The following is a 25,570-nucleotide window of genomic DNA, read 5'->3' on the forward strand; positions in this document are numbered from 1 at the left end:
TCCTGCGCGTGCGCGCGCGTGCAGCGAACCAAAGCCCGGGTGGGAAGTGGGAGTTGTCGTGGTGCGCCAGCTGGAGGGGAGAGTGGTGGGGGGGGGGGAAAGAGACCCAAAATGCTCCTAATATGTTAGCGCATCCCCCTTTGGGCTCCAGCGCGAGCTCCTCCTTGTTCCCTCCTTAGCGGTGCGTAGTTTATTCCGAGTACGTGCGCGACACGGCGACCCCCGCGGCCAACTGCCAGAGCTCGCGCTGGGCTCTGCCAATGAGCTTCTTCGTCCCCTCCTTGGCTGGCGGCGCGCGTGTGTTTCAGCCTCTGGTCCAGCGCAACCTTTGCATTCCTGGCCAAAGTCCGTGGAGGGTCCTCGTGAGCTCAGCTCGGCCTCCTCTTCGATCCGTTCTGTCGGAAAGGTGGTTCTTATTGTGGCGCCCAGGTACTTTGCTGGCTGGCTTTTAGAACTGAACCTTGGGACATCATGCAGGTGAGACCTGATATTTTGGGTTGAGGGAGAAGACTGGGAGGCTCAAAACATACGAAGAATGGGCTGTTTTATTTATTTAGAAAATTTATATTGCTACCTATTCGCACCTGGCGACTCAAGGCAGTTTATAGGAATATAAAACCATCATAAAGAAAAAAAAAATAAAACTAATAGAAGAAAATCAAATAATAAATTAATAAAATAATATATGTTGTTCTGAGCTCCGAGTTTGGCAATTTGGTTGCAGACCTTTCGTCACCATTTGATGAGACTTCGGCAGTGTGCTTCCAATTAACAATTGAATTAACAATCTGAATTGACAATTTGATAGTCCAAAGGGCATTGAAGATGTTCCCCCCCCCCAATGGTGACAAAATGTTTGCAATAAAATTGCCAAGCTCGGAGCTCAGAACAACCACCTAACTGCCAACCCAAGCTATTAATATCCAAATACATTTCAACATACTAAGAATGGTTGCAGGAACTGGGTATACCTAGTTTACTGAAAAGAACTGTGGTGACATGATGGCAGTGTTTCAATATTTGAGGGGCAGGGGTCAACCTATTTTTCAAAGCACTAGAAGAAAAGATGAGAAACAATAGATGGAAATTAATCAATGAGAGAAGCAACCTAGAACTAAGGATAAATTTCCTAACACTGAGAGCAATCAATCAGTGGATTGACTTGCCTTCAGAAGTTGTGGGTGCTCCATCACAGGAGGCTTTTAAGAAAAGACTGGATAGCCACTTGTCTGGATTGGTATAGGGTCTTTGCTTGAGCTGGGGATTGAACTAGAAGACCTCTAAGATCCCTTCCAACTCTGTTTATTATTCTATGCTTTAGTCCATGAATTCTCAATCTTCATTTGCTCATGACCCCCTTCTGAGCCTCATCACCCCTGTGACCCCTTTCTTAGCGTTAGTATAAAAAAGTCTTCACTATCTGAATTATTTCACATATATTGATTTGGCCCCTAGAAAAATGACATGGCTCCTGGATTCATCTGGTCCATGCTGAGAACCACTGCTTTAGACAGCCTTTCCTTGTACTTTATACAAAGTAAAACACCAGATATATTAGTAATTATTAGAAATCCGGCTCATCTAGTGAAGATGGATGGTACTTGAATTTCTTGCTTTTTCCAATACAGTATTCTGCTTTGTCTGCTGTTCCATTATTAATGAAAATATTTTTGCAGCAGTTATTCTTAACTGTTAACTGCAAAATAATAAGGAAACTGGCAGCAAGAAGCAATATTAAAGGAATCTGAAAATGACGGGTAGAAAACAAATGAGAATGAGATCTAAGGAGGTAAAATAAAAATGGAATGAAGCAAGGTGGGGCTGACCATACAATGAACAGGAACATACAATATTGCAACAATTTGGGGTCAGGCTCATGTTACGTATAAACGTTAACCAACAATTACAAAACACTTGGAAGATCAGTAACACTGGAACAGTACTCTTATCACATCTCAAACACAGTCATTAATCCAAATCGTATGTTTGCTTCAATAATAGCATTTTGACCAGTTGTATAAAAGTAACCAAAAGAACACATGCTTCACAAGCCAACTGTTATAAAATTTAGGACACATTTTGGGATTTTATGAACTTCTTGACGTTATCAGAATGGAACTCTGTTTCTTTCCTTATTACCAAATTACCAGCCAGCAGGAAAATACTTAACAATTGCTCTCCTTAATATGACTACGAAGGAGATGAGTTTGGAACAATTAGAACACTATGTTTAGTCATCTATCAAATTAGTTCTGGTTTTGTATGGATGCATTCAAAGGACATCTGACTATCATCTGATATTGAGTACAGTAATACTAAACCCATGCCTAAAATGGCCTGATTATTAGTTGATAAGTAGGCTGCTTTTGGACACAGGTCTGGCATTTTTCCAGAAAAATACTCAAAGCTGTTTTCAAAATCAACCCGACAACTGAAAATGTGAGGAGGATTGTGCCATGAAGCAGCCATGAGAGAAAAACAACACAGGTCATGCAGTTCCTTCACTGATATCACTGGTCAGCTGCTGTTCACACTGATATACATACTATAAGCCTTTTAAGTTGGACAAGTCAGGAAAGACACTAGGACTACTACCGGTATAAAGTCCTTGTGTAACAACAGAATCTTGAAAGCCTGACAAAGATTCCCCCCATCCCATCTTATACCAAAGAGACTCAAGGCAGAGTAAACATGAGTTTTCTTCCTCCCCTTTTCAGACCAAGCTAATGTTTATGTGATAGCTGTTAAAATACTTTCTTCAAAACTATCTCTGTACTCCTTTATACAGTAGCTACCTGCATTGTTTGTGCATAAATTGTGAAACATTTTCTGTACAAAAATATGTTTCAGACATTCTGCCAAATAGATCTAAATAGAGAGTAATTCAGTAGAACCAGAACATTTTGACTGCCCTGGATTTTAGTCAAGACAAAATCCAGAGGCGTAAGCAGGGCAAGACTGATGAACCTTGTATCTTACCCTTCAACACAGCCTGTGCATCAGTCAGCCCAACAATTTTCCTAGCTCCTTCATTTTCCAGTCTCCTCTTAGCCATTGTAATCATTGCCTTCAGTTTCAAGTAGGGTAACATTTGTCCCTCCCCAGCTCCCCATCTTTGGATATACTGTGCTTGTAGCTAAAATATTGGTGGCTAAGGGGCAGAAGAAAAATGCTAGGAAGGCTAATAGGTAGATGGGCCAGTTGGATATGCTGTGCTTGAAGCCAAGGACATTGACAGTGATTTTTTCCTATTCTCTGTGAAGCATCTCTACTAGAATATTAGTAGTTTCCACTCCAACACTTGAATTTTAATTCAAATCAGTTTAGAAACAGATCATCCAATCCTACCTGTGTTCCATGCACAAAACCCTTTACATATCAGAATTTTTTTCCCTTAAAAGCATTTAAGTTAATATCTAAACCCCCAGTTCCCAACTGGGGGTGTGAGACGATATTCTAGGGGGTGAGAAAACTTGGGTTTAGAAGTTTCAAAATTTATTTATTTTATTTATTTATTGGTTCGATTTATATGCCGCCCTTTTCTGGAGACTCAGGGCAGTTTACAATGTGTTAAGCAATAGCCTTCATACTTTTGTATATACCTGCTTAGTAGAGCTTTCGCGCCCCCCCCCCACAAAGTGGTGTTCTTTTTTATACAAAGTCAGCTTATTGCCCCCACAAACCGGATCCTCATTTTACCTACCTACCTCGAAAGGATGGAAGGCTGAGTCAACCTTGAGCCTGGTGAGATTTGAACTTGCAGTAATTGCAGGCAGCTGGTGTTACTTAACAGTGCTTTAGTCTGCTGCGCCACCAAGGCTCTTTATAGTGTATATGCATAATTATATGCATATAATTATTTACTTTTATAAGGGGTGCGAGAATATATCAGAAGCATTGCAGGGGTGCAGGGTATAGAAAAGGTTGAGAACCTCTGGTCTAAACAAAGCATACTCCTCAACATTGATGCATGTATACTTGACAGAGATAACAAAGAGTTTGATAGAGCTGTCATAGAATACTATTAAAAGCAGGCTCAATTTGCTCTAACAGGTAAAATGCCTGATTATCCAGAGAGAGTTTGTTGACATATGTTAGAAATGCATTTAATTGTTTCAGTTACACAATATATCATGCAATTTTGGCACTGAATGATCTACCACAATCCCAGTGGCAATAAGCAATTGTCGCTCCTTCCAATAATCAGGTTTCTCACCAGTCACCAGTTGGTAGGTAGTGGAATACCATCTATGTGGGAGAGCAAGTTCATTGTATTTTAAATGCTATTGGCAACTCAGTAATTTTGAGAGCCTTTGTGGGTGGAAATATTAAGCAGCTTCCAGTTTAATTCCAGCAAAAATATCAAATTGAATTTCATTAGAAAGAGAATTGAATTAAAATAATAGTGTGATAGAATTCTGTGGGTATCTGTTCACCATATCTCACACAGCAGGTAAATATAGAGGAAAATGATTGGGAAGTTAAAGTAGGTTTTTCTAAAAGGAAAGATTGCAATGTTTAGGAATATTAGTTTAAAATGAAGATGAATGAGATAAAGATAAAGATCATCAGTAGTATGGAAAATGGGGATAGAGATAATAGTTTCTCTCTTTCAAAATAATAGAATGCTAAATCATATATTAAAGTGTATGTAGAAAGATCTAGTTATTAATGCAATATTAATTTTAAAAGTGCAGAATTCAAATGTGGAATTTGCTGTATAATCGGATATTATTATGGCCAGCACTGTAACTCATTTTAAAATAGAACTAGGCAAGTTTATTGAGAAGAGAGTCGTTTGTCTTGATGGCTATAGGCTACCTCCTGAATGTCAAACTATATGCTTTACCAGCTGCCAATGCCAGAAGAATACTATCCATGAGCTTCCAATATATCTCTAATTGGATTTTATAGGTATAGAATGTTGTACTTAATGAGTTGGCTTGATCTAGCAAGGCTCTTGTCTTCTTATAAATACAATTATCTTGAATTTTGGGAAGGGAAGCCTTGTTGGGTATTGATTGATGTTGATTATTGTGGAATCCATGTTGACATGAATGTGTGCAGAATCAAATGTCCCTTCTTTATACCATGCCTATGGATAGTCCCTAAAATCCTAAACCCAAATTCAAGTGATACCTGAAATTCTTCTATCCCGAAATATTTTCCAAGGTTTATATTGTGTATTAATAAGCAGCTGTGTAATGTTTTGTTTTTAGTAGTGCAAAGTAATCATTAAGAGATGTGCTATTCAAGTAGCATATACAATTTGTATATGTCTTTGTAGAGATTACATTTCAGCTCTCATAGGAGAATCATGATTCATTTTGACATCTAAGTAAATGAATTGCTTCCTGTGAAAGGGTATATGTACGTATATGTGAACTCTCTTATTATATCTCCTTATTTTAGGGCTCAAAGAAACTAGTGAACACAATTCTGAGTTGTGCAGATGATTCATTGTCTGGAATAGTAGCTTGCAATCCTAATCTTCAACTTCTAAATGGACATAGAGTGGCACTACGTTCTGACTTAGAGAACATAGAGGGCAAAGTTGCACTTATTTCTGGAGGTGGATCAGGACATGAGCCTGCACATGCAGGTTAGTGGAATGGGCTTCTGGAAAGTTTTTCAGTCTTGAATACAAAGAAGTGAGACTTGGACTGGGATTTATTTGTCTGATTTATGTTGAGCCTCAATAGAATCATAGAAAAATCAAGATACAAGATACTCCAAGTGTAGATACGATACCATCCTGTCTATCATTTTTCCACAGGATACATTGGAAAAGGAATGCTCACTGCGGTGGTCGCTGGTCCAGTATTCACTTCCCCTGCAGTGGGTAGCATTTTAGCAGCAATTCGGACTGTGAAACAAGCTGGAGCAGGTATGGTAGCATTTTTCGTGGACTGATATCCCATCTGGATAAGGAACAGAAGACAATTCAATTCTTTCTTTTATAGTTGGGACATTGTTAATAGTGAAGAACTATACAGGAGATCGTCTGAATTTTGGGCTGGCATTGGAACAGGCACAGTTAGAAGAGATCTCTGTGCAGATGATGATAATTGGTGATGACACTGCCTTTGCCACAAAGAAGAAGGCTGGCAGGAGAGGCCTATGTGGCACAGTGCTTGTACATAAGGTAAGAGTCGTCCATCTTTGAACTGAAGGCAAATATTATCATTGGCTCTGTTTTCATTGCACAAGAGCAATCTCAAACTACACATCCTATTGAAAAATGTTAGATAATGCCAAGTACTTTGTCTTATTTGTGCTTGCTATTCATTACATGCAGTCTTTCAGCATCAGTATTTAGTGACCGACCACTAAATTTAGTTTTGAGAATATGGAGAAAACTTTGTAAACTGTTCTGTGTAGATTTAAAGACAGAGATTATTCAGAAAATATACATAAAACATTTTTAATTTGATTGTTTCTGCTGATGTTTCTTATGGTTACAAAAATTCATACACTTTTAGCAAATCCTCTTATTTTTAATTTATTAAAGCAAAACAGAATAATGACTACAGAAAAAAGAAAAGTAATGTGTAAAGAAATACATTATCAGTAAATATTCAGAGTTTACAATTGTGATATTTAAAATACAGTATTTCATAATTGATTATATGTAACTGAGTATATCGTATCATTTTTAATAAATATAACTGCAATTCTCTATAAAACTTTGAACAGGGTATTACTATCACCAACTATTATTACTTTGAGAATAAATACACATAATCATATAAAATTAAAAAAATAAAATTTATGTAGTTTTCTGGTAATGTAGTTTTGTATTTCATCTACTTTTTATATGAGCTCTTTTTTGCCTGAATAAAACTTAATTTTTCATATAGTATAGACACACCTATACTGAAAGGAGGAGGTGATAAGTTGCCTGGGAAAGCAAAGGGAAATCATCAAAACAATTAAAAAGTGAAAGTTAGAATATTTTGGACATGTGATGCGACACCCGGAAAAATATGCCATATTGAATTCACTTAATCCTCCAGGGAAAGATTGAAGGCAAATGAGGTCCAGGTAGAAGAAGAACATCATGGCTTCAAAATCTAAGGGACTGGTTTGGACAAAACTCAGCAGCACTTTTTTGTGCAGCTGTTGATAAAAATAGGATCATCAACATGATCGCCAACGTCCGATGACGGATATGGCACAAGAAGAAGAATAGACAAACCTATCGTACTATTTCTTTCAACATTATACAAAGCACACAAAAAGAGTAAGAAGTATGGGCCATGAAATTGGAGGCAAGATACATTGGAAAATCTAATTTAAAATGTAATTTAATTGCACTAATTTCTTTTTGACATTTTAAAACAACTTTAATCATTATAATGGATTTTTTCCATATACTTTTAAATTACAATTATACACATACGAAATGGGAAATAGTTTTATGAACTTAATGCATTTTTTCTAAGTATAAGGTAAAGGTAAAGGTTCCCCTCGCACATATGTGCTAGTCGTTCCCGACTAGGGGGCAGTGCTCATCTCAGTTTCAAAGCCGAAGAGCCAGCACTGTCCGAAGACATCTCTGTGGTCATGTCGCCAGCATGACTAAACGCCAAACGCGCACAGAACGCTGTTACCTTCCCACCAAAGGTGGTCCCTGTTTTTCTACTTGCATTTTTTATATTCTTTCAAACTGCTAGGTTGGCAGAAGCTGGGACAAGTAACGGGAGCTCACCCCGTTACGTGTCACTAGGGATTTGAACCGCTGAACTGCCGGCCTTTCAATTGACAAGCTCAGCGTCTTAGCCACTGAGCCACCACATCCCCTTATTTCTAAGTATAGGTGAAACTAAATTGAGACAGTTCCATGGGGCGGTATGTGGAACTAAAGCCAGTTTTAAAAATCCATTTTTTAATGAATATAAGCCTGAAATGACAGTATTCTATCTTGGAATTATTAAATTTTCAGACTACAAATTATTATACTCTTGGAGAGATAAAGCGTAGAGACTTCAAATAAATTCTAGTGGATGGTGCTTTCACTGAATCACAGCTTAACACCTTATTCTCAAGCATTTTCCTTCATTTTTAGGAGAGAAGTAACTCAGACTCTTTTGGGTACAGTATTGAATTGTGACCTATTAAAACCATTATGTTAAGGGGTCCATGTAACATTTTTTCCTGTTTATATTTAGTTGGCTGGAGCTTTGGCTGAGGCAGGTGTCGGTCTGAATGAAATTGTTCGTAGAATTACTGCTGTTGTAGGAGCAATGGGTAAAATGTTCACTTCCCTTTTCTAGAATAAGCCACTGGACTGAATGTAAATCATTCCTCTGTCTGTCTGTTTCTATATCTATCCATCCATCCATCCATCCAGAACAGGAGGGCAATGTGACTTGCCCTCCCCATTGATTTGTGGAATGCCAACAGGGAAAGTTGCAAATGGCATTCAGATGACCATGGGACACTGCAATTCATAAGTGTAAGCCAGTTGCCAAGCACTTCAATCACAATCACAGGGGCGTGCAACATCCATAATTTCAAGGACAGTACCACTCATTCATCACCATTACAATTTTCAACAGTTGCTGGCCAAATGATTGGTAAGCAAGGATAATGTGTAGCAATAGCAATTGGAATGAGGAAATAACTCACTCCAGATTTTAAATTCCAGTTTCAAATCTTATTAATTAAAATATGACTTTAGGTTAGTCATAATCTCTTAGATTTAGGTTCTCTGACAGAGGGTTTATGAGAAAACTGGAATATAAATATGCATATATTTTCTTGAAATGAATAGAATAAAGCAACAGTAAGAATAATACATTTTGTTAAAAGATATACTTGATCTTGTAGTATGAATAGTATTTACAGTATTCTATATTCTACTATGGCGTTTCTCCTAATTCCATGCTACACAGTGAAATTTGAGTACTGTTTAAAATTCTGTGCCATATTCCAACACAATAAATATATTTGTTAATCCATTTTCTTACATTAATGGTGAATGCTATCTGGTATAGCTGCATTTTTTTAATATATATTTTACTTGCATAGGCACTCTTGGAATAAGTCTGTCCCCCTGCAGTGTCCCAGGATCCAGACCCACCTTCCAGCTTGCAGATGATGAACTTGAGCTGGGTTTAGGTAAAAATGTGTATATCACTTTTAGAATGGCATGTCATTTTTTTTAGTTAAAAAAGAAACTAACAACTGAAGATACTTTGCTTTATCTGCAGGAATCCATGGTGAAGCAGGTGTGCGCAGAATGAAGGTAAGTTGACTGTAACCCATCTTACATACCTAGAAGCGTATGCTTGTCCACTAACACATATCATTTTTACAGATGGCAACAGCGGATCAGATAGTCAACATAATGCTGGATCACATGACCAACCCTTGCAATGCATCTCATGTGCAACTCAGGCCTAGTGAGTAGCTTTGGACTGACATACCTATTATTCCCCAAAGTTCTCAAAGGACACTGGTAACTATTTTAGTGTGATTCCTTTTTAAAAAAATGTAATAACATTTTGCACAAACAACAGCATTTTTTGGTGAATTTACTACAGATATCCCTTGACTTACAGGAATTCCGGGGCCTGGAATTTCTTTTATATGTCATTATATCAATAAAGGATAATATTTGTAGCTCAGGGTTGAAATAAGGGGTCTTTGGTCCTCTCTGAGCTTGCTTGTTTTCTTGCAGACATTTCATTTACCCAAACTAGATAACATCATCAGTGCTCATAAGGAGTTCATATGTCACCATGGTTCCAAGTAAAAGCACCAGCGTGGCTGAACTGATTTTATGACATTTTTTGTGGCAGTTATTAAATGAACACCATTGTCATTAAGCGAACACTGTGGTCAATAAACAAGCCCATTGTCCATACCTGCTGTTTTCAAATGGAAGTAAAAGCTAGTTTCTGGCAAAAAAAAATGTCATACCCAATGCGTGGGATGCTGCAGGTGGCCATAATTGCGAGCCAGATGTTAAGAGCCCAAATGCGATCACATGATTGCGGGCGGGGGGCGGGGAGAGCATCGGAACTTTGAATTTGGATTGTAAGTACCTTTTGGGGGTTTCACTCTACCTTCAATGGTCTCAAAGTGAACATTCATAAATCAAGGATTACCTGTATGTGATTAGCAATCCTAGGGGTATTTTGACTGTTGTGACTATTTACCATTACTACATGTACAAATCTAGTGTACTTAAATCATCCTTTGTGTATTAATATTTGCAGATTATATTTATATTAGGCTTCCAGGCCATTTGAAACACCTTTCAATTATATCAATCTTTGCTTTGGCTTTCAGATTCTTCTGTGGTCTTGGTAGTGAACAACCTGGGTGGATTATCCTATCTTGAGTTGAATATAGTAGCTGGATCTGCTGTTTGTTCTCTTGGTAAGTTTTTTTTTAATTGAAAGTGAGGTAAATGAAAACAAACATCCAGCTACCAGTAAAGTATTCAAGCTTTTGAATGCTTTGCATATGTCCGCTTTAATTACTTGAGATTAAACTCATTGTCATATAAACAGCCAAGATCTTTTGGGTACATTTATTAGCCTAATATGTAAGATTTAATTTAATAAATACACAAATCCTATTTTGAAATAGCTAGACAACATGCTCCATCAGGTCATCATTTCAGAGATATTTCCTTATCAGGTTCCTTAGGACTTCCAGTGAATTCCCTTAACTGGAAATGTTGGGATACATTCAGAGATAGTTTATCTGTCTTGAAAATAGCTCATGTTGAACTACAGTATATTACACAGTCAAATATCAACACAAGAAATAGCAATAGCACTAGCACCTAGACTTATATACCGCTTCACAGTACTTTACAGCCTTCTCTAAGGGGTTTACAGAGTCAGCATATTGCCCCCAACAATTTGGGTCCTCATTTTACCCACTTCAGAAGGATGGAAGGCTGAGTCAATCTTGAGGCTGGTGAGATTTGAACTGCCAAATTGCAAGCAGCAGGCAGGGAGCAGAAGTAGCCTGCAGTATTACACTCTAACCAGTGCACCACCATGGCTCACTACTTTATGACATTTTATTTATTTATTTATTTAATTTGATTTATATGCCACCCTTCTCCGGAGACTCAGGGTGGCTTACAATGCATTAAGCAATAGCCTTCATACTTTTGTATATTTATACAAAGTCATCTTATTGCCCCCACAAACTGGGTCCTCATTTCACCTACCTTAGAAAGGATGGAAGGCTGAGTCAACCTTGAACCTTGGAGAGATTCGAACCAGCAGTAAATTGCAGGCAGCTGTGTTAATAACAGGGTGCTTAGACCACTGTACTATCAAGGCTTTATTACATCATAAACTACTTTATGACAATGTTTATGTCATAAAATGTTTTATAAAATTTGCCAGATTTCAATTCCATGGAAGTCATGGGATTTTGGACATATTCTCTGAGTCAGCTCATTTGAGGCACCTTAGTTCAAAACATTTTGTCCTATGGTTCGTCATTATCCCAGGTTACAGGAATCACAGTTTTAGTAGCATATAGGTAATGTTGATAGGAATTAAAGCATAACCTGGGCAGAAACTGGGTTTCAGCTGCATCATAAATCAATCTATAATGTTTAAATCAGCATGACAAGCTGTTTCCAGGAAAATAATTGAATATCTATATATCTATATAGAGGAAGGGAGAAAATACAGGAACTGTTATTTTGGCCTAGAGTTAATTATATTACCAAGGCAGCAGTCCTTGGAATGAGCAAAATGTATTCCTCAAACTGCATTTCACAGAAATGCAACTGGATGCTTCCCCACCAAAACTCATATCCTACTAGAATAAAAGTAGGCATTTTCCATTGGTGTGGGGATAGAAACTCATCGTTCCAACTTGCAAAAGTCTATTCAATGATGTGATGATTACCAGGAAGTGGGGGGAGCTAAATTTTGTCCTGGGTTTTGTTTGGAGGGGGAGGCATTTTAGCTCCATTTGACAGGACTTTAAGACTGAGAAGGGGTAAGGCTTGTGTCCAGTGACTTCATTCCCAATTTTATTTTCATATTTTTGTACTTGAAAATCACACCACCAAATTTCAGGTTTGCCATTGCAAGTTTTCTAGAACTTTTTAAATTTTGAAAATTTTCATAATGTCCAATTTGTAGGCAGTGGTTTGTATGGCTATACATTACTTTTCTCTTCCATACTACTATGCTACTTTTATCAATGATACCATGTTTACTTGTGTTTTGTCTAAAGATACTTTTATGATAATCTGTGTTAATTTGCAATAATCTCTGATACGAATTTTGTATATTCATAATGAATTGATGTTTATAACTTGAATTCACTCTTCAGAAACAAATAACAAAATTTAAGCATAAGTTCTTTATGTGGGATCTTGGTAGTAGTATTTTTTTTAATGCCAAGATTTCTCAGCTCTGTTGGAAATGCCTTAGTAAATAGATCTGGCATGGATATTGCCTTGCCTCAGGTAGGACTACTACTATTTGGGAAAGGAGGAAAAATTTAGAGGCTCAAGCTCATATGAAATGGGAAAGAATTACTGATGCAGTTCTGATACCTCCAGACTGTTTTAGAGGCCCCACAGCCCTCCTCATTTCCTGGAGATGAAGGTGAGGGAGGCATTTGTAAAAAAAAAAATAGTGAAAACATTCCATGATCATAACCATAACCATGTAGTTACATAGTTGGGTAATGAAATGTGTGCAAGAAAACAGTCAAGCTCAGAGAGCACCAAGGACCCCACATTTCATAATCAATTCCATTCATGAGGTCTTTGAATCTTATCAGACCCAAGGATTGAATTTCCTCTTGTAGTGACATCACTTTGGAAATTTTATGGACTGGTTTCTTTCCTTTTCAGTTGCTTATGTAAGATTAACCTTCTCCTGTTTTCCCAAACATTGTATTGTTTTAAATGGATATAATTTTCATTTTTCTTAATCTGGTTCATTCATGACAGTTACTTCTTTTTCCTTCTCATTTTGGTTCTTCACCCTGAAGAATGCTTCAAGTTTTCCTTGCTTCATCATTGCAGAGAGCAGAGGTTTTCGTATTGCCCGGACTTACGTTGGCTCCTTTATGACTGCATTGGAAATGGCAGGTGTCTCCCTTACCCTTCTCCAGGTGGATGAAGAACTCTTGGTCCTCCTTGGTAATTTTCTTAGATGTTGGTTTTGTTCCCACTGTTTTATTGGGAAAATATGAGTTAATTGTGGAACCATCAGTTCAAGATGATATTTTTGACATTCATAATGCATAATGCAGATACATAACTAGCATGTTCAATGGTGTACTTATCTTTTTATTTTAAATAGTATCTTAGCTAGCTCTCTACTTCTATTACGCTGGATTTGATTATTTGGGAATTGTTCACATATATGTTTCTATTTTATACAGAAAAAAACGGTGGGAATTCTCAACAATTCATTTGTTTATGTTCTTTCGTGAATGTGAAACTATCTTCAATTGTTGTCCACAATTATATTTAAATTCCTAGATTCAGATACTACAGCTGTTGCCTGGTTAAAACCTGTCGGGAAGTCTGTAACAAGAGAGAAAAGAGAGAGGATAGTACCCAAAGAATGTTCTAAGGAAGAAGCGCCTGACCCAGCAAAAGGTACAGTCTGAAACATCTGTTATAGCTGCAATGGAATTTTTGCTTTGTTGGGTTCATGTCATCAGCTGAGACTGATCCAGACTTCCAGGTAATGGTAGAGACACAGAGTGGGGATAAAAGATTTGAGGCACCATTATATCATGATTAGACAAATAAGACTTAATAAAGGGTACGTGTGCAAGTCACTAAGATTTGCATTGACTTCTGTTCTCTTTTCCATCTCTGCTTGAGCCTAGCCCCCTAATGTTTTTGTGACATAGAATAGATGAATTACATGTATATTAGCTTGTGTGACAATAGATAGAGAATTACCAGAGTTCTTTTCTTGCATCTCTCTAGTTCCAGTTCTGTGGATGAATTATTTTTGTTTTAATACACCACATTTTCCTTTCAAAAGAATTGCAATTCTGTCTGGAGAGCATAAGGCTAATATACAAATCTCTGACTGATGCGCATTCTGAAGAGGGAATTACAATAAAAGGGAAGGGAGAAAAGGTGGTCTGAGATTTTTATCTTCTGTGGGAAGAAGAGAACCAAAAGCAGCTTCAGGTTTGCCAGTGTACTTCAAGTTGCAGACTTTTTATGAGAACTGATTAAAAGAAGGAAACACCCTTTCAGAAATTATAACAAAGCAATCAAATTAATCTTTCCCATTAAAGAATAAGGTTTGCAATTGGGTTTTGGTGTATGGTTCTTTATTTCCAATATATTTCCAATATATAAGAGTTATTTACTAAATTGTAAAATTATTGTTTTGTTTGATATATAAACAGTTATTAAAAATAATATTCATTTTTTGCCTAACTTTTAAGTCCAATGAAATAGTTTTTTTATATGGGGCAGTCACGCAAATTCATTTTATCATTTTAGGTCGCTACAGTATGGCAAAACTTGAGAATTATCATAGAACAAACATGCAGAATATTCAGATTACTTCATTTCGAACCCAAGAATTTTTCAGTGAATTATCACAAACGTTCTACTTTTTCATCATTCATCGAGTAAATAACTTATGAGTCATCCAGTACAGACTTGAATTTCTGTAACAACTTTCTGATAAAGTGATTGATTTGGTTAAGTGATCTGTGTAGTTTGATTTTATCTTTTTATACATATATTCACAAAAACAGGTGAATAGCAGCATTGGTATTTCTGTAAGACAGAGTGTGTAAAACTTCACCATTATTGTAAGAAAATAATTAAAAGTTTCCATTCCTTTTAGTGCCATCTTCTCCTCACATGAGATTGATTCTGGAGTGTGTGTGCTCTAAAATGCTTAGCCTACAGGAGCAACTCAATGAACTTGACCGTGCTGCGGGTGATGGAGATTGTGGCAACACACATGCACAAGCTGCCATTGGTTAGTTCTCTTATCAAACTTTTAAGCCTTGGAGACAATTTATATCACGTGACACAACAACCTCGGATGACTCCTTTAAAAATCCAGTGTTGAATTCCTTTGAGCTCTTTTGTAAAGTTTGGTTCATTTTTGATTAGCATGAAAGCATGAAATAACCTAACCACAGCTAAGGCTACAGAGGTAGCTGTATTTCAAGTTGTGAAGTATGAACAAAATGTGGCTTTTGTATACTTGATAAAAATGAGAGAATTTTTTTTATGATTGCTGTTTTCTCTAAAACGAAAACAATGTGGTGAATATGAGCTGCTGCTCTTCCTCTCTCAGCATTGGAGATTATATATTCTCTGACTTTTGTATTATGGATACATTAAAATTAATAATTTGAAAGTTTGAAAGAAAAGATTTTGAAATTTTTACTGATTCTGGAATCCTTGGTAACTCTTTGAGCTTAATGGTTTGCTTGTAGATGTTTCATCATCTAATTAGATAATATCACTAGGCTGTTACCTAGTTGGTAGTGAAACATCTGGAAGTAAACAACCAAGCTCAGAGACTATCAAAGACTCTACAGTTCAACCCTGAGCTCCATAAATTCTTTTCTGATTCTGTTGCTAAATGAATTCTCAAGAGTGTCAGTGATTGAATATAATCTGGGATGAAAAAGGCAATGGAAAGTTTCCTGCTTCTAGAGTATTTTTGCATCTTTTCTCCTGGTGCTATAAATTACCATACCAAATCATGGATGTCAGGACAGCTGTTTTATAAATCTACTGTTTCCTGTTTAATAACACTTTTTGGAACTTGTTGCTTAAAAATAGGGCTTTTTAAAAAATATACAATGGGTGCCAGCTGGAGGATTATCATGTCTAACCATAACTGTTGCTTCACAGCAATCCAGAATTGGCTAGATGCTAAACCTCTGCCTCAGCGACCTTACCAACTGTTCTCGTCACTAGCCAAGTTGCTCCTGGAAAAGATGGGAGGCTCTTCAGGAGCGGTGAGTGCTCGCCAAGTGGATTAGTTGTTAGTTGAAAATGAAAGGTAAATAAAACTTCTAGATCTGGAAGAAAGTTAGAAATTGAGAACAACAGTTTCTCAATTATTAGTTTAATTGACAGCACCAGACTAAGTTTTCTCAAAAAAGGAAAAACAACAAAAAGCAAGTTAGGACTTGGGTGGTACGTGAATGTGAGAACCTCCAGGAAATGAATCTCAGTTCATTTGCGAAATTGAAATAATATCTCAAAAGAAGACAATAGCAAGCCACTCTGTTGTGTACATAGAAGTGTACATAGTTTCCCAAATTACTAGGAATCAAGCTTTAATTTTTATTATTAAGAAATATAATCACATAAACATGAAAATATGCATTTATAATAATGTTATCTTTTAGGAAAACTGGCAGAAGAATGAAACACTCAGATTTATAGTTGAGTCAGATGTCCAGTTTAATAGACTGCAATAAAACAACATACTACTTTATAAATTGGAAAAACAGAGAACTTCTTAGATCTGAAGATGTTAGGTGGATGGAAGAATGTACAGAACAAGATACTATATTTTGTAATCATGAATTTTTATATGTGCAATTTTCCTATTTTTTAATTTAAGACATGTAGAGATCAGCAAATACTTAGAATATATTTATTTTATTTGCAGCTCTATGGATTATTTTTGACAGCAGCTGCTCAGCCTCTACGGACTGATGATGACTTAGCAGCCTGGTCCTTAGCGATGGATGCTGGAATTAATGCCATGATGCGGTGAGTATAACTCTCATTATAGCTGATGAAGTTTCTTTATTATTTTATAACATTTCATGTGTTTTCACATGTAATAGTGGCATTGTTTTTATAGAAAATAAACCAGGACTACTGTGAGGAAATATCATCATATCGTATATGATGTGATCCCAGTCGCTTTATTTCATCATCTTGTTTTTATGGCTCTCAGCTCCTCTTCTAAACTACAATATTTTCTATCAATTGTTTAATTGCTTGCATAAGCAAGGCCAGTTTTTAAAAATATGCTAAATGAACTACCCATGGAGTACAAGATTCGTGGAGTTGTATACCCACACATATTGTAGAAACTGTACTATTTAATATTTCCTCTGACAGGTATGGAGGAGCTGTACCAGGAGACAGAACCATGGTAAGAAATTTATCGTATTATCTTTTATTGTCTTTAAGTTTCTTCTGTTTGTGCCATGATGGCAGCCATATTTTCTTTCCTATATTAATTGCAGATAATAACATATGTGATGTACTTAATGCAAGTAGAGTTATTAATGGGATTATTTACAGTGAGGGGACTTTATTGACATTGGGGAGTGGCAATCACTACTGCAGGATTAGCAATAGCAGTAGCTATTGAAACCTCCTCCCAGAGGGGAGCAACAGAAACAGACCGTGAAGTGGGTGTATGGGGTCTCTAACAATGCTTTGAGCTCTAAGCACATAGTGCTTATAAGCAGTATCCTGAATGACAGGAAGTGAGCTTCCTATAAACTTCTTGGCTGTCCTTGCCACTCTCTGAATGGACTTTCTATCCGAGGCACTGCTGCCACCAAACCGAACAGTGATGCAGTTTGTTAAAATGCTCTTAATTGTGCCTCCGTAAAAAGTGATCAGGATAGGAGAAAGATGTGCTCTCCTCATCCGACACAGGAAATGCAGACACTGGTTTGAATGCTTCACTAAGGATAATGTATGGAGAGACCAGTTAGTTATCTGCACCCCCAGATACTTAATACTGTTGAGCACCTCTACAGCTGCATCCTTGTTACTGAGTGGAGTATGACCATGCTGGCTCTTTCAAAAATCTAAAAGATGAAAGTAGCCCGTTCAAGTGTCCTGAACCTAGAGTAGATCACTTTCCAATTTAACATTTGTAGGGGCAAGACAAAATGAGATATCATATTTTTCGGACTATAAAACACACTCCCCCCACCCCAAAATTGGGTGGAAATGTCTGTGCATCTTATACACCAAATGTTGCCGAAGCCCTGCCCACCCACCAGCCCCCACCCTTCAGCTGTTTTTGGCCTCCGCATGCTCCATTTTAGACCTGTTCCAGGGTGCGGGGATCGCCACAGCACATTGCCGCCTCTGCACATCATGTTTTCAGCCTCCGCGCATCACGTTTTTGGCCTCCACACACCCCGTTTGTGGCCTCTGAATGTCACTTTTTTAGCTGGTTCCAGACAGTCCAAGCCGCCGATCCCCACCGCCTGGAAATGGCCAAAAATGTGATGCATGGAGGCCAGAAACGGGGCATGCAAAGGACTAAAATGTGACACGCAGAGGCCGAAAATGCGACATGGAGGTGGTGGTGTGCTGTGGCGATCCTGGCAGCCTAGAACGGGTCTAAAACAGAGTGTGCGGAGGCCGAAAACGCAATGCACAGAGGCCAAAAAGGTGATGTGCGGAGGCCAAAAACACGATGTGCGGAGGGGGCAATGGGCTGTAGTAATCCCCACAATCTGGAACAGCTGATTGGCGGTATTACAGGAAGCTGATCCAACTGTCAATCAGCTGCTCGTGCTGAATCAGGCTGCGATAACGTGCTGAAGCTGACCAGGCTGTTTGCTGTAAAGGTGCTAGCCAGATGAATACCGATGGATGCTTGTAGGCAGAGGCAGCATTTTTTTTCTTGTTCTCCTCTCCAAAAACTAATGTGTGTCTTATACTCCAAAAATACAATATCTTATTCCTCATTGTTAGGACTGTTCCTACAATGTGCAGTTAGCTTTTCAAAAAAGTCATTAGTTTAATCCATTAACCACTAAAACAACAGTTATTCGTTTTATAATTGTTGTCACTGTTGCTGGAGGAAAAAAGGGGCATGGAGGTAAAGAATAATTAATTAAACATTGAAAACTAGTTTGGATGTCAGAAATGGATTTCTGCCTACTTAAGTGAGTTTACGGCTGCTTTTGAGATCTTTCTTATAGAAAGCTAAGATTCATGTTTCTAATACGTTATCTCTGTATTCTACAGATGTGCTCTCTTCTTCAGTGCACATGTTGCTTTTAGTCACATTTTCAGGCTCCCAAATTCCTTTTTGATCTATATAAAAGAACAGCATTTGAGTTATCAGTAGTATACATCTCAAATGGTACATTTGAACTATGCAGACCATAATATTTATGCTGATAATGGGTATTTCAGAGATTTCCCTGCACTGTTTTTTCAGTTATATTTTTTACCAAGATTCTACATGGCAAGACTGTATTAAATATATATTAAATGTTAAATCTCCAGGGGCATATTCTATAGTTTTGTAAGTTTTGCCTCATTTAAGTAATTTTACATATGTACAGGTTGTCCTTGGATTATGATCATTAATTCGGTGAACATTTAAAGTTACAACAGTGCTGAAAGAATGGTAGTTATGACTGGTCCTCAAAGTTCTGTTGCAATGCTCCCACAGTTAGGTGATCGAAATTGGGCACTTAGCAGCCCACCTGCAATTATGACCATAGCATGTGCTTCAGCTCCCTTCCCATCTTTCCTTCATCTCTGCCCTTCAGGCTGCCCTTCACTCTGCCATCTACCCCTGTCACCCCAGCTTTAACATCTTCCACTGCTGCCAAGGCGGGCCAAGTTATTTGTGATGTTCCCTATTGGCTTCTACCAAACAAAGTCAATGGGGAAACCAGCAGGGCAGGTCACAAGGCACTCCTGCTTTTTCTCCTGCCCACAGCATTCTCTGGACCCCTGTGCAGCCTTTCCAAGGGCTCCCATGCTTCTTGTCTGGGACTTCCTCTGCTTTCTGCTTGATGACCTACACAGACCTAGGATTATAACCAAGTGATATGCTCACATGATGTTATGGTTTACAGTTACATTGCTTAGCAATGTCATTCCTGGTCCCACTTGTCATTGTAACCTGAGGACTACCTGTACAGTGTTTTTCTCTGCCCCTTTCCCTTCTGGTTGGCATTTTCCCTGTTTGTCAGAGCCAGCACTTCCAACTGAAAATGTTTGGAATTCTTATCAATTATAGCAAATCCTGGGAATTTCTTTCAAAGGTTCAGTTCCTGTCCAATAAAGAATAGCAGATATTGCCATTATTGTTTGTCTAATATTCCTCATTTCTTGCCTAGCTGGATTCACTCTGGGCTGCTGCAAAAGAACTCAAAGCTTTGAAGACCCCAAAGGCTGATCTGATGCAGGTTCTGTCCCAGGCTGTAAATGTAAGTTTATTAGCATACATGCAATTCAAAGTTAGTAACTTTTGCATAGTGAGAGCAAAGATGAGAACATGCAGTTTTCTTTCTGTTTCTTTATCGGAGAAATGCTTCTTCAAGGCACAGGAACAGATATGAGGTTAAGTCTTTGGAGCCTTTTGGAAAGGGGTCCAGACAGAGGTGAAATGGTCCCGGTTCGGACCGGATCGGCCGATCCAGTAGCGATGATGGCCGGTGGTTCGGAGAACTGGTAGCGATGGCGGCGCAAAGCTCTGTCCATCCGCCCAGTCGTCGTTACTTCCTGCTTTTACTTCCAGAGAATTGGTAGTAAAAAAATGCTTAAAAAGTTAAAAATGCCTGATCATTGGAACTTTTTTTTTTTACTTTTTAAACATTTTTTTCTACCCGTTCCGGAGAAACAAAGCACTTGGCTGCTCTCCCTTTTCACTCACCCCAAGCTTCCTGCTGTGGATTTTCATGCCTTGCTTCACACGCCCGGGATTGTCACCCTCTTCTTCTTCTTCCTCCTCCTCCTCTCCAAGTGGAAAAACGCCAGGAGCAAATGTAAAAAGAAGCTCTTGCTTGCTCCTGACGTTTTTCCATTTGTAAGGAAGCTTTCGTACCTGTGAAGGCGAGTCTGGCTTCCTGTGCTGCTCGCTAAAAACCTCACCAGTACTGCTGTGCATGCAGCTTGTGTGTGTGTGTGTGTGTGTGTATGTCTTTTTGCTCCTGGTCTTTTGTAGCAGCCTGTGCCTTCCGTCCCATCCCCGGCCGGCTGAACCAGAGTTGGGGAATTCACCCCTTCAATCCACCCCCGCCTTCATTCCTCTTTTCTTTGGAGGCCAACCTGAAGGAGCCCCAAGTCATTCTAAAGGTCTTTTAAAGCCTCTGTGTGTGTGTGTGCTGCACTGAATGTCGATGTAGAGGCAGGGAGGGGGAGGGAAATGACCCCTCCAATCCACCCCCTCCTTCATTCAAAGGTCTTTTAAAGCCTCTGTGTATGTGTGTGTTTGCTCCTGGTCTTCGCAGGAGCCCATGCCCGACATCCACACACACACATACAAGCCGTGCGCACAGCGGTACTGGTGAGATTTTTAACGCAGGAAGCCAGACTTGCCTTCACAGGTACGAAAGCTTCCTTACAAATGGAAAAAGGCCAGGAGCAAGCAAACGCTTCTTTTTGCACTTGCTCCTGGCCTTTTTCCACTTGGAGAGGAGGAGGAGGAAGAAGACGAGAGTGACAATCCTGGGCGTGTGAAGCAAGGCATGAAAATCCGCAACAGGAAGCTTGGGGTAAGTGAAAAGGGGGAGCAGCCGAGCACTTTGTTTCTTTCTTTCCCCCCCTCCGTCATCTCCCAGACTGGGTGGCCGAGGTAGAAAGGCTTGCAATCTTTGGGGCTAGGAGGCATTGGATCTGGCTTGGCGAGGGGGGCCAGGCTGGTCAGGTGCTGATAATTGGAAACTTTTTTTTTACTTTTTAAAGCATTTTTTACTAGTTAAAAATGCTTTAAAAAATTTTTTAAATGGCCACGCCCACCCAGTCACATGACCACCACCAAGCCACGCCCCAAGCCATGCCCACAGAACCAGTGGCAAAAAATATTAGATTTCACCACCTGGTCCAGGTCAGGCAAGGCATGAATTGGCATTGTTTTTTGCCAGCTCATAAAAGGAGCTGTTTTAAAAGATTCTTCTTGCCTCCAAGGTTATAATCACCTAAAATCCTCCAGCCCTTAAAATCAATGATCAAAAACTATAAATATTAACACAGTAAAGACTGTAGCAACAAAAAAGAGGTCTAAATTCCAAATGATGTCTCTGTTTACAAATTGATATGTGAAACATTTGTGTATTATATCTAGTGTTATCTGTATAAAGAACAGGTTTGTAGTATACACATTTATGTTGCTTTTTTTCTCCAGAAAGCAGAGGCTGCTGCTGAATCTACAAAGAATATGGAAGCTTCTGCAGGCAGAGCCAGTTATATCAGCTCTACTCATCTAGAACAGCCCGATCCTGGTGCTGTAGCAACTGCAGCCATTCTCCGGGCAGTGTTGGAAGGGTTACAGGCTAAACCATAGTAACTTCATGATATTCTTCCTTAATATAAATATTTTAATACTAGCTTAAATGTCCCATCACTATTCTATCCCTGCTGTGCAGGACTTACTAAATACTGGTACTTTTGACATGACAAGGCTTATTTTAATTTACAAAGCTTTCTTGCACATCATTTGGTATTGTTCTTGAAAGGTCATGCTTGAGAACCGAGTTGTGTTTATATGTTTGTCTGGGGTCTATGTTTTTTTCATGCTTTTTGGATTTTGGCTGTTGCAGGGTCCTCTTTTTAAGTTGTTCAAGTTGTTTTTATGTACTGCATTTCTTCGCTGTATACAAGAGGTGTTTTAAGTTTTGCTGAAGCTATGTAATAGTACATTCAAACAATACTGTAGCAATATAGCTTGAACAACTAAGTAAAATGTATTCAAAGATCTTCTAACTGTAGATACCAGGTGTATAAATATGCCAGAAACATTATAAAATACTTCATAAACCATGATTAATAGTCTAGATATTTTTTTAAAAAACAACTAGAGCTGCTGAAATTAATACATTGATACGATATACCTCTAAAGAGTTGTTGACCAAAGTGATGCTGTTTTTGTTCCTTCACTGTTGATTTCGCATAGAGATCTCACTGGCCACTGAATGAAACAAGATTCTTGACTAGTTAAATCCATTCCCTGACTCAGGAGCACAGAAAGCCCCATAATTTCATAAGTGCAATAATCACACTTGTTAATACTGCATATTTCTTGCATGCAATATAGCTTATATAAATATGGAACATATCAATCTAATTTGGCTTGTATATATGTAGATGCTGAGAAGAATATTGCTGTATATTCATAATTGAAATAATCTGCCTTTTAGCCTTGGCAGTAACTCACCATTCTCATAGTTACAGGAATCCTCTTTGGGTACAAGGGATCGTAAATCTAGATCAGGATTTTTGAACTGCTTACCCTCTGGGCAATATGCTTCAGCTGTTATACAACCATATCCTGCTAGGAATGTTTAGCTAGTACCTAGATAACATGAAAGGAAGTTTGGCAACCAGACCTCTCTTTTGGGAGCTTCATAAATGGGATTATTTACAGATGAGTTTTTCAAGATTGTCTATTTTGCTTCAGATGATAGTAAAGATTCATCTTTATAGAATTTAGCATCCTTAAGGCTGGGACTTAAGCACTTTGAGCCAGGATTGGAAATAAGTCAAAAACACTCTTTCAGAATTGTAGAATATAATTACTCAGGTAACATGCTGGTTAACACATTAGATCTTTTATGTGGTGGGTGTTATTTTCAGGAGCAACTATACAAAAAATGCATTATAGTTTAGATTGAAATAAATTATCAGGTGTATTTCTCTGCCAGCCAAGGATCCATGTTTGTAAAGGTAACTTTTGTCATATGATCTGCCACAAAACCCCAAAGTTATTTCATCCAGGTAACTGCAGGCACCATTTTTAAATATTTTGCTAATTATATGATCAAGAACTCATTTGATATAACCAGAATGAATGCTAGGTGCACAATGATAATTAAGTGAAATTACCTGTATTTAAATTGGAAAAAACCTTAATGGTGTTAAGGAAAATTTTCAAAAGGAATGTAGAAGAATAAATATACGTAAGATTTTATTCATTGTCTGGTTATTTCCAAATAAAGCCTTTAAACTAACTTTGTTTCAAGATATTTTTCAGCTATTTTGGAGCCAAGCATCTTATTTTCAAATGTAAAAGAAAAGGAAAATATCCTATTAAGGTTTAGACAAGGTAAATAATGTATGACTTCTCATTCTGGACAGCATAGACGCAGTTTAAATAAACTAAGTTCAGCATGTGAAAGGCAGAGAGACTTAGGGCAGAGTTGAACATAGTAAATCAAGAATCATTAGTAAACTCTTAGTAATTCAAAAATGTTAGTGAACCCATAGAACCTAGTTGATACATATTATAACTCCAACTTCTAAAAACTGGATTGCTAAACTTGCAAAAGTTTTTTTTTTGAAGCATTTGGGACAATTTTAGATGAGAACTCTATTGAATGAAAGAAAAGCCAGTGTATGTCTAAGATATTACCCAAAGCATGTGTTTTTGATGTTTGACGTAAGGGTTATGTTCAGCCAGCCATAGAAAGGAATTCCAGAATGTGTAACTGTAAATAATAAATATCTGCCAGCCTTCAGTTAATACAATCATATGGAGGAGTTAATATTGCAATGCATGTAATTAGCCCATACTAGATACAAGTAGTCCTTGTTTGGTGACTGCCCTCTTTAGCAACCATTTGCAGTTACAACTGTGATGAAAAAATACAACCAGTCCTCACATTTACAACTTTTGCAGGTCTGTAAAACAAAGGAAAACTGAAGTTACATCATAAGCAGAAACATGATTAGACTTAGCAAACACTTGTTGCTAAGACTAAGTTGCTAGTCCCAATTATTGCTAAATGAGGACTGCCTGTTTAGTGGTTTGGTTTTGGTTCTTTAAATAAATGTAGCTTGCAAGTAACACAAATAGGTAATACTATATGCTATAAATAGCTCAACAGAAATATTATTATTTTAATTATATATCAAGGGCCAGTCCGTGAGTATGTTCAGTTCACGTTGCTTGATTAAGTTCAGGAATTTCTCTATTGTTGATTATGGAGAAAAGCATAATCTTTTATTAGCATTACTAAGAAAGTGATTTAGCACAAATAAGAAGAAAGAGGCTCAATTTCCACATTAGCAAGATAGAAGATAGATATATTAGAAATAAGAAAAGCATCAAGGGTCGATTAATATTTTTTTCTAATAAGATCTAATCCCATGATTTAGCCATATAAGGTGATATATTTTGTTAGACCAGACATGTGATCCAATATAAAGTCTCATAAGCTCTAATGAAAGATGGCTTAAAATAAGGTGATTAGATTATAGCTCTAAGAAAAAAGTAAAGTTAGGTATAGAATCACATTGTAATGTTTGAGACATCATTGTAATATATATAATAGCCTGCTCTTCACTCTCACACAAGCACAAAGTCTATTGTTCTGAGAATAAATTTGTAGCAAACACAGGAGGCATTTTAAAGGAGCCTAACTAATGATTATGTTTTGTCAACTGTGAATTTTAATAGCCACACTACTGTTAACACAAAAGTAAGATTATGTTCCACTGACACAAATACAGAAGAACACTGTGGGTGGGAAAAATGTAATTCCGGTTTTTGACCATTTGGAAAAATAAATACTTTTTAAAAAAAAAATCTTACTTAATTAGCATGTCTGAATACTTAATTACAGCCAGTAATCAAATGAAAAAAGTGCTTGAAAATCCATTGATATCCTATCA

General features: G+C 37.7%; 1 protein-coding gene across 1 annotated transcript; it reads left to right on the forward strand.

The window, feature by feature from the left end:
• The first annotated feature begins 180 nt into the window (after positions 1-180).
• On the forward strand, positions 181-23,867 carry TKFC (triokinase and FMN cyclase). The gene is made up of 17 exons (XM_070931853.1): positions 181-477; positions 5,413-5,602; positions 5,777-5,887; positions 5,964-6,145; positions 8,172-8,250; positions 9,034-9,123; positions 9,216-9,250; positions 9,323-9,407; positions 10,300-10,389; positions 13,028-13,144; positions 13,490-13,609; positions 14,832-14,969; positions 15,860-15,966; positions 16,629-16,732; positions 17,090-17,123; positions 20,080-20,169; positions 22,086-23,867. Exons 1-17 carry the CDS (start codon positions 472-474, stop codon positions 22,242-22,244), a joined length of 1,737 nt encoding a protein of 578 aa, XP_070787954.1. The 5' UTR covers positions 181-471; the 3' UTR covers positions 22,245-23,867.
• The last annotated feature ends 1,703 nt before the right edge of the window (positions 23,868-25,570 follow it).

The sequence above is a fragment of the Pituophis catenifer genome, unplaced genomic scaffold (assembly GCF_029215685.1).
Source record: "Pituophis catenifer annectens isolate HBS135680 unplaced genomic scaffold, rPitCat1.0.hap2 SCAF_1, whole genome shotgun sequence".
NCBI classification, from domain to species: Eukaryota; Metazoa; Chordata; class Lepidosauria; order Squamata; family Colubridae; genus Pituophis; species Pituophis catenifer.

Bases quoted from the DNA above. Each gene is read 5' to 3' on its own strand.
- TKFC (XM_070931853.1), top strand. The intron at 8,251-9,033 runs GTAAAATGTTCA...TTACTTGCATAG, and splicing joins TGCTGTTGTAGGAGCAATGG to GCACTCTTGGAATAAGTCTG. The intron at 9,251-9,322 runs GTAAGTTGACTG...TCATTTTTACAG, and splicing joins CAGGTGTGCGCAGAATGAAG to ATGGCAACAGCGGATCAGAT.